Genomic DNA, 9,542 nt, shown 5'->3' on the forward strand with positions numbered 1-9,542 from the left:
TAAGCATAACAGTATATTGCAAAACAACTCTTTACTACAGCTCCACCTTTCAATGGGTGGGCTGACAAGTAAAAAGCTTCCAACGGACTGAACCAGTCTTTTCTAAACAGGGCCTGCTTAAACCTTTGGCTTAAATTTAATCTTCTTTGACTAGTCTTTTTTTGAAGAACATAAACTAAGTCAATGACGAGAACACAGTATCAGCCTGTTAGTGCATACCGATGCCTTGTGCTCAAAATTATTCTCTTTTCATCTCTCATTTGCTGCATCTCTTCCTCGGTGTTCCCCAGTAACACAATCCACAATCATCCTTGATAGTCTTTTGTAAAAAACTGCTTTTTAATATCTCTGCAAAATTAGTTTTAAACAAAGTTTCCAGTCGTGTTCTTTTGTATTCATCACCGATTTTAACTTTCATACCTACTACCATCACCCCTGTGCATTCCCTTTAAATGATTTCCTCTGAGATATCTTTTACAGAAGATGGGTTCCTCAATTTATCCCCATAATTAATCTCCTTAAGCTCTGAATTGAGTCATGCTGCTCTTGTTTTATAAAATGCAGGCCAGAACTGCATACAGTATTCTATCACTGATCTAATGAGGAGATTGTACTGTTTCAGCACAAGCTCTATTGAACTCTACTTTGCTAATTATCTAATTAGTAGTAGTATAGTATAACCCACTGTAGTACTACAGTACGCTCACTATAGTACGAGTGAACCAGAGTTCACTACAAAATGACTATTACTACAGTTCATCTCGCATCCCTCAGTACGACTCGTACAGCTCTACCGGCAGACTATTGCCCAGCAGCCCACGTCACTACAACAGTGCCTTTTAAAAGAGCGTCATGCTACATCACGTTGGCCCCACATCCACCCTGAAACCCCGGTCCTGTTCCCCCCCCGTCCTCCCCCGGCTGGGCGCACCCTGCACTTGTTTGACGCAGTTGAGGGCGTAGTTGAGGGCCTCCACCGTGCTGGCCTTGCGGTGGCCCCGCCTCTCGGAGGGCAGCCTCTTCTTCATCTCCTGCACCGTCTGCATCATCTCCCGGTGCGCCTGGTCCCGCCCCCGCTCCGGCACGTCGCTGCATTGGAACGCACACCCGTCAATCACGGCCCCCCCGGATCCTCCGCCGGGAAACCGCACGCAGGCAGGAGAGCGCACCGACACGCACTGCAACGTTCCCACATCCCATGGCGGGGAAAGGGAGGGTTATGTGCATACGGACGAGAAACGGGGATTCCATTCCCCAGGTTCCGAGTGAGACAGGACAGAGTGCCGGACACACAGCTGGTGTAAGTTAGTATCCCTCTATCTTGGATGAAAAGAAAATGATACAGTGCTTTACTAGTGAATGAGAGTTGTGTTAGTGATTTGTGCTGAAAGATAAGTACCTTGCTATACCGGATGGCTCAGAATTTGTCAAGGGCTAGAATACAAATGTTTCCGTAGTGCAAGTAGGGAGCTGTGTCAGGATGCGTAGCCTGCGATGGAACAAATAAAGTTTTATTCCATGCTGAAAAGAGAAGAAAAGAAACAGTTCCAGCTGTTGAGCCTTCAGGGGGGTGGGGGGAGGGGGCGGGGAAACCAGCAGCAGATACAGCGTGGGAGAACAGAGGCCGGAAGGAAGAGGAGGCAGGAGCAGGAGAGAAGCAGGACTGACACTCAAGCGGTGTGAAGTCAAGAGAGGTGAAGAGAGGAGTGAAGTCAAAGCCATCTCTCCGCGAGTTTCTGCTACCTGAAAGCCCAATTACAACGGCATGTCAATGTCTGCTACTGAGACCGCCGTACTGTTGCCAGAACCAAGTGTGCGCATGGATGTGTAACCTCTCGCAAACAGCAGCTTGACCCGTTTCTGGTTTACAAAGACGAAAGCCCCTGCACAGCAGCCAGCAGCAGGACTGAGACATTTCAGTCGGTGTTACTTTAAGGAGTAGAGTCTCATTTCCACAGCCACGCGTGCAGCAAATCCGACAGTAAACCTCCAGGGGTCGCTGCCCGAGGTGGATCAGGCTGCTGTTGTGCTGTGTTGTGTGCCCTGGCTGTCTGGCTGCCACCGGCGCTGGCGCCATGGCGACGGCGGCCGCTGGTACCTCTTGGCGCTGTCCGTGGAGGGGGGGCCGCCGTCGGCCGGGTCCACGGCGATCCTGCTGTTCATCTCCACGTCTTCCTGGGCCGGCCCGCCGTGCGAGAACCTGCCCGGACTCTTCTCACTGCTGCTGCTGCTGCTGCTGCTCCCTCTTCCTCCTCCTCCTCCTCCTCCTCCCTGGGCTCCGCCTGCCTCCCCTTCCTCGTCGCCCCCCGTCACGCCCCTGGACTCCCAGGACGACGCTCCCTCCTTCTCTTCGGCCTCACGGGACAGGCTGCTCCTGGGCATCTCCACCCCGCCGAGAAGCCGAGCCCCTCTCTCTCCTTGGACAGGAAGCCGAGCCCCTCTCTCTCCTTGGACAGGAAGCCGAGCCCCTCTCTCTCCTTGGACAGGAAGCCGAGCCCCTCTCTCCTTGGACAGGAAGCCGAGCCCCTCTTCTCCTTGGACAGGAAGCCGAGCCCCCCGAGCTCAAACCACACCTTCGATTGCAAGATAAAATGTTCTTCTTCTTTTCTTTCAGCCGTGTCTTTGGGAACAAGGGTCAGAGAATGTAAAAGGGAACGCAGCCATCTCCTGCCGGGCAGGGGCTCCAATCTTGGTGGTGAAACCCCTCAAAAACAAACGGGTGCGTTACTTGTACCCAAAGCCAACGGGACTCTCTTAAAAATTCACCGTGTCCGTTACACCATTGCCGTGCTGTTCAAGCAGGGTCTTCCACACACTGTGCTCGGTCTTCCCATCATTGCTCCCAAAGCTGAGGTGTCCTCTGCAGGAAACAGCTTCCCATTCAGTCGGAGTGCAAAATCTCTCCTGTAGGACGAAAGAAAACCCAATGTAAGGCTCTGGGAGGAAAGGCACTGACGCCGCTGTCTGCTGGAGGAGCAGAACAGGGACCTCCTGAGAGCCACTCCAAGACACGACACCAGGGAGCTACCGCTCCAGACCAAGAGACTCGAAACCGAGCTGGCATGCTGTCTCAGGTGACAAGGGCCACTGCAAATGAGCCGGACTGGTTGTGCTGCACACCAGCATGAGACACCTCAATGGCATTCTTGTTATTTGGGATTATTAACTGAACAGAAAAACAAAACCATCTGAATTGTTTTCTCCGTGAGGTCTTTTTCATTCTTGAGTCTTTTGTTGTCGTCTTTTACAACAAAGAGTCTGAGCTATTTTTCCCCCCAACGGACAAACCATTACATGTACAAGTGCTTATTAAAAGAAAGAAACTATCAGAAACAGAAACACTTCAATTTTAGGTCCAAAAATAAAAACTGTTTTAATAGGATTAATATGCTTTCCTCTATGGTAAAAAAACATTTTATAGTAGTTCATAAAATATAACTTAACCACAAAAGAAATTTCACTTCAACTACCGACTTTTTGAAAAACATGTAGAAAATATCATAATAGGCAGGTACAATCAGAGCAGGGCCTGCTTTCAAATGGTATCCTCATTCAGTTTTGAAATGTACTCAAATTTACACTTTAAAAAGCATGTACTGTACTTCCAACGACAGCTTGTGACAGCTATAGCATTACAGCTCCTGCAGCCCAGGCTGTCTCCCCAGACAGAGAGTGCATTTGGTGTGCATTTCCAGGATCACTTCTGAAACGTGTGAGGACTGAGGAGCCATGGCACATGCATGCAAACACAAGAACAGAGATGGAAAAATATTTACGTCCCAAGACATGAGGAGGACTCAACTCCCCTCTTTGACATGAACCCCCAAGCCACACTACTGAAAGAGCGGGGTACCCGACCCCCCCACCAGCTTCCCCAGGATTGTGGTGTAGAGAGATCGAGTCTTTTACAGGGTTCGCTGTGCAGGACCCGCGCAGCAGCTGGCCCATGTGTCTTGTGCTCCGTCTGCTCGGTGATTGGAGGGCTCATTTCCACATGCAGAGAAGAGCCCTGCCTCTCCAAAACGTTACATAACACAACCTCTGATCTCTGGATCTTTGCTTTACTTTTTGAGCTTTTAAAGAGCTTCCTAATAAAATCCTGCTGATGAAAGGGTACCTATAGGTGAGCCGTATTCTGTGGGAGTAATTCATTACTTTTACCCAACTAACACAATAGCCTTAGGCAAGAACCTGAAAATAGGACACTGTGGGGGCAGTTTAATCAGCACTGTAAACTGCTTAATAACAGCCAGGACTAGAGTACTAATTCCAAAATAATACACTTTAATAGGGATCAAAGCCAAAGCTGTAGCTTTCTCTTAAGCACTTGACCTACAGAATGCATCCATCTGCGATCATCTGTTGACTTTCTGCCCAAGAAACTTCAGAGTTTTATCCCAGCTGGCAGCTACAGCAGAATATCTGGAGTGCCACACACGGCTGGCACACTGGGAGACAGTGACGTCTTTTTAGCCAAGGCAGCCTGCCAACCAGGAAGGACAGACCTCAGCTGGGGGCAGAGAAGTCTGATTAGCGCCGGTACTGGGAGGCAGCAGATAACAAGCAGCTTTGCAGCTCTCCTAGCAGAGACTTCCTAACAGCGTGAGAATATCTCTGGGTGAGATGCCCCTCTCTTTTTAAGTTTCAACCTATAACTCCGCGTTTGTTTTGCACTTCCAGTCAAGAGCCAGAAATGATGAAACAGAACAGTCTTAGCTTTCAACGGCCAGTGATCCTTACCAGGAATTTCTTTTGGCACCAGTGCCAGCTTGGCATCTAATGGCATCCAAATACAGAATGATCCATTTACTAATCAAACAAAACTGCTCAGGGTGTGTAAAGTCTGGCTGGAGCTGCAGGCGCATGATCCATGCTGCTCCTCTAAAACAGGGCCGTGTAAGAGAGTGTGAGGGTTTAAACAATAAGCAAGATCAAGCTCCTTTCCCCAAGTTACGGTATGAATTGTTTTCTGGGACTTAAAAAGCCTTGTGCATCAGTGCAACACTTCCTCTACATCTAACTTCACATGAGCCACTAGCTAACGCTCTGAAACCGTGGGCAGTGACAGACTGACATACAGCATGCACGCTTTTTGCAACTTAGATACTGTTCATTCATATTTAAAGCTTGACAGCCACATTCAGGCCAGAGCAAAAGGTTGTTTTCCCCGTAATTAAAATACAATGCCTTTGATCACGCTGCCTTCACGGAAATTAACCGGTGTTAAATATGAAAATCTTAAGGCGTGAGAACTAGTGGCAGTTCTCAGCTTCTTGGAATACTTCTCCCTGATATTATCAAACGTTTGAACTGATGAGAATTTTCTCAACAGGTCTCGCAGACTACGGTTTCTGAAATCTGATATATGCATTCAAACCGGGAGCTGAGAATCTGGCCAAGCAGGCCTGTCTAGAAAACCCAGAGCCACGGTTTACTCCAGACCCTGAGATCCCCTGGCCCAGCCTATAATGAAGTGCGGATCATGGGCAGAGGAAGCCGACCTCGACTGACCAAATGGCGCTTTTACCATCCAGGTCCAGCACCCTGATGGCCCCCTGGACGGGCTGTGTTGGCTCCGCACAGCACATGCGCGCCGGACGCAGTTCCACAGACTGCACACCCCAGGCGACCAGCTGGCTGCTCCTGGTCCTTCACAGACACTTCACAGATACCTGGGAAGCGCTGTGACCCTGACTCTCTTATCCTACACCGTGTGGCCTAGGAAAGATCTTGTGCATCTGCTGAACACGTGGTTTTTCACTCTTCTGCCCAGCTTCGATCCCTTGTGGTTTTGCGTGATCCTTGGTTTATTACGGCTTCTGGACTGCTCTCCCGCAGGAGGTGACACACACGGCAGTGGGAACGGGATACAAATCAGTCGCACAGCTGTCCTGAATGCAGAGCAGGCCTGTGTTTCCCCAAGGCTGTACCGAAAGGGCTGGACTGGCTCTCACCGGTTACCTTTTTTATATCCCAGGTCATATGTGAAATCCCAGGAATCCCATATCAGGAATCCCAGGGAAAGGACTCTCCTAGTGGCAACCAACTTTCTTTCTTCCTCAACTCAGCCGTGCAAAGACTTCCATCACCTCCCATCCCCAGATTACAACCTCAGCTTCCTGCTGGGATTGGCGGAACAAGCAATTCAATCCCTCACACCCTCCACGGCAGGCAACCCTGCCAGGCGCACAGGGAGGGATGGGGCACCAAATGAATACTTCAGAACCACGGGGCCCAGGAGGATCAGCGTTTCCAGTGTTTCTCCTTCACCTTCCTGCAGTCCCCCCTTGTGAAGCAGCGTCTCAAGGAAGCACGTTCACTGGTACAGGAATAACGAGCAGCCCCTGCAGGGAAATAAGCACACTTACAGGAAGGCTAAAAGGCAAGCAAGGCACACTGACTGCAATAACTGCTCCTTTGAAAACAAACTCTTCAGGTAAGCCAAGCACTTGGAGTTTCACTCGCTGTTCTGCTGTCTGCACATTTTCTCCCCCCTTTAGCTTCTTAATCTTAGCACCAAGAGTTATCTTCCTGTTCCACTGTGCAAGAAGGCTTCCTTCCATGTACGTCACGGCCGCGCGGACTGTACCGCAGCTCTGTCTGAAACGCAGAGTGCTTGCTCGCTGTCACTCCTGCACAGGTACTGGAACGCACTAGGCACTGCTGACTTCAATGCACTGTCCTTAAGCAGTGCGGGGGCTATTTCCACTGTGCGCTCAAAGCACAACACTTTTAAGCACAGGCGGCAGGCTAATTCAAACTCAAGGGCAGCGAAGCCTGGGGCTTTGTTTAAATCCAGTCTATTATTTATAGCCGTAACCCTCTGCCCAGTGGAGGAACTGCAAATACTGTAAGCCCGTTTTCTAAGGTAGTGCAGAAAGGATGTCGCAGAGTACAAAACAAGCAGATCCCATTCCCTGGGAACTGGACATAACCAGTTTGGAGCTCCTGCGATATATTTACTGAAGTAGACACAGTGTATTTAATCAGGATACCCCAGGCTCGTGCTTTCTGCTCCTGAAGGAAACGAGCTCCCTCCTTGTCTGAAGCTAAATGTTAACAATTAAAATGTGTAAAGTCTGGAAGAGATGCACAGAGATGAAAATATAAAAAAAAAAACACTTCACTGAAATTCACTTTCTGGAAAACGCTTAGCTTGGTGTCACCTGGATTTTAGCTCTGAAAATCAGCTACCGCTGCACGTACAAACACGCTCACGTGCAGCAGTGATGAATAAAATGAATTGAATCGATTGATCAACGTGGTCAGAGCAAAACCTGGATCCACAGCGCGGACTGTGAGTTTGGTTAAAACCAGCGGGCTGGCTGACTGGTGTCGCTGTGTGTAAAAGTCAATGTCTGTCTGCTAACCGACTGGAAATGATGCCGTCAGGGGGAGATACTCCCCACAAAGAGCATGCGAGCACAGCCAGCCAGAGATGAGCCAGCCTCAAATCCACCTACCAGCAGAGGGCGCCCTCCACCTGGAGACTGCCTGCCTGGGAGTCCAAACTAGTGAGGCAGTTCTGTTGGTCTACCTGTAGACCGGGGTTTGTAAGGACAGCTGACGTCCAAAATCATACTTTTCTGAGGGAATAACCGTCGGTTCGAGTCAGTTCATGGCGTCTAGTTTTTGCTCCAACGCGAGTGGTCAGTTAAACAACCGATCTCATTATTTCCCTGCACCTGGAAAGGATTACTCCCGACATCCTCTTCATTCAAGATCCTGCTGCCTACAAAACACCTCGGAGCCCGGGCATTCACCAGGAATAACACCACCCAAGAACTGAGCTTCCTGAAAGGCTTATGGAGCGTTTTAGTCACAATAAAATTCGGCTTCAGCCGCTTGGCTGGGGGCTTGCCTCCTGGCCAGAGGACGAGGGGGCTGGGACCCCCTGCAGAGTGAGGGGTGACCCAGGGGCAGCTGCAGAGGGGGGACGCAGGAGGCGTGTGTGAGGGAGTGAAGGAGTTTATGTCCAATTCTCACCTTTTTTTTTTATTAAGGTGAGGAAACAACATCGGGAATGATTCTGAATCACCGACAGCTGAGGCTGATTAAACTTGGCTGTTGGCACCCCTCCCGCGCCTTCGTTATAACGGAAATGTTCATTAGGACAGCAGTGTGGAGGACCGGTCAGGACTGGGGATGAGGGCTGGAAGGGTGTGGGTTCAAACCCAAGCGAGGCGATGTCATCGCCCCATTAAACGAGGCACTTCAGCCAGTTTACAGCAATACAGTGCCCTGCTGTGGATGTAACTCAGTCTGAGACTCCATGCGGACGAAAAGCCTCGGTATATTATCATTATTAAGAAACCTATGAGAGCTCAGTGGAACAGAGAGCGGACCAGCGGGCGACATCAGCAGGCCCTCCAGGAGTCTCACACCCCCGCCTAATGAGACTTGATTAACGAAGCAGCAGACGGTCCGGAGTCGGACTCCCACAGCGCCCTCAGGACCCACGGGTCAGTCATTAGCTAAACCGGCGTGGGGCTACATGTCGCTGCCCTATTCGCCCGAGGTCCCGGTTAATACCTTTTCCTAGCTACCCCCTTTGTTAATCCGATAACACAGCACCAGCACTCACGTTGCGAGGGGCCTGGCGTGTTTTCCCCCACACTGTGAACACCACCTGCGCAGCTCACGGGCAAGACCCCCGCCTGACGACCCGCCGGGAAACTCCCAGGCGTGGAAATGCCGGGAAGCGCCGGGAACAGAGCAGAACTCACTCGGCGAACAGGCCTGAAGTCAGGACGACCCTCGCCCGCACTTACACGGCCACACTCGCTCCGTCTGAACAGCTGCCCCGGACACCAGTGTTGCAGGCGCGTCATTACCTCTTCAGCAGGCTAACCGCTGGGACACACGCGTACTGGTGACACAGTAACCCGCGCTCCTCGTCTTCAGACGCCGCGGGTTTTCTGCCCCAGGCACCCGATTCAGGGACGTGCCGGGGCCGCGGACCGAGGTGAACAGGTGTGCAGGTCTCACAAACAGTCCATTGCTGCGAGTCCTCCCGTTGCCCTAATTTCCCCGACGCTCGCCTCCTTCCCCACAGCCGGGAGCTGGACGCCGACATCAGCGCAACGTGAGTGCGGGCCTCCCGGGCCACGCCCCCTCTCCCCGGATTGGGCACTCGCGTCCGCCTCCTCGGATGTGATTGGCCGGTGGGCCGTGACGGGGGCGTGTCCCCCCTCCTTGTTGGACTCGTCGCCACTATCTCGATTTCCTCACGTGTACCTCCATGTTACACAACAGCGGAAAGCCTGGCCCACATTACGGGGCAGAGGCGGCCAGGGCGCATGCTCGGGGGAGGTGGCGTCATCTCTTTCTGGCTGAATAAAAAAGATAAACTAGTTCAGGAGGTGAGGTGAGCGGGTGTCGGTGTATGCACTGCAGGAAGCGCTCGTCTGTTTCTGCTAGGATAACAAGAAACACGTTACTTTTATTTTAAGGTGGTATTTACTTCAAACAGGTTGTAGAGCTGAGCAGTGTCTCTGTTTTTTTAGTCCAGTTCGGAGCCCGGAGACGTGTGACCAGGAAAC

General features: G+C 51.2%; 1 protein-coding gene across 5 annotated transcripts in view; it reads right to left on the reverse strand.

Annotated features, from left to right (window-relative positions):
• The window catches only part of per3 (period circadian clock 3), a 27,494-nt gene extending 18,162 nt beyond the window's left edge, over positions 1-9,332 (reverse strand). Inside the window, exons 1-4 of one of the 5 annotated variants that reach the window (XM_088617583.1) lie at positions 8,835-9,306; positions 6,271-6,344; positions 2,099-2,904; positions 932-1,089 (exon numbers count right to left, since the gene is read on the reverse strand). In XM_088617583.1, coding sequence (XP_088473709.1) covers positions 932-1,089; positions 2,099-2,382 — 442 coding nt within the window. In that variant the 5' untranslated portion in view covers positions 2,383-2,904; positions 6,271-6,344; positions 8,835-9,306. The other 4 variants (XM_088617582.1, XM_088617584.1, XM_088617585.1 and 1 more) reach the window with 4 other exon arrangements.
• Positions 9,333-9,542: the final 210 nt, after the last annotated feature.

The sequence above is a fragment of the Lepisosteus platostomus genome, chromosome 23 (assembly GCF_059453375.1).
Source record: "Lepisosteus platostomus isolate fLepPlt1 chromosome 23, fLepPlt1.hap1, whole genome shotgun sequence".
NCBI classification, from domain to species: domain Eukaryota; kingdom Metazoa; phylum Chordata; class Actinopteri; order Semionotiformes; family Lepisosteidae; genus Lepisosteus; species Lepisosteus platostomus.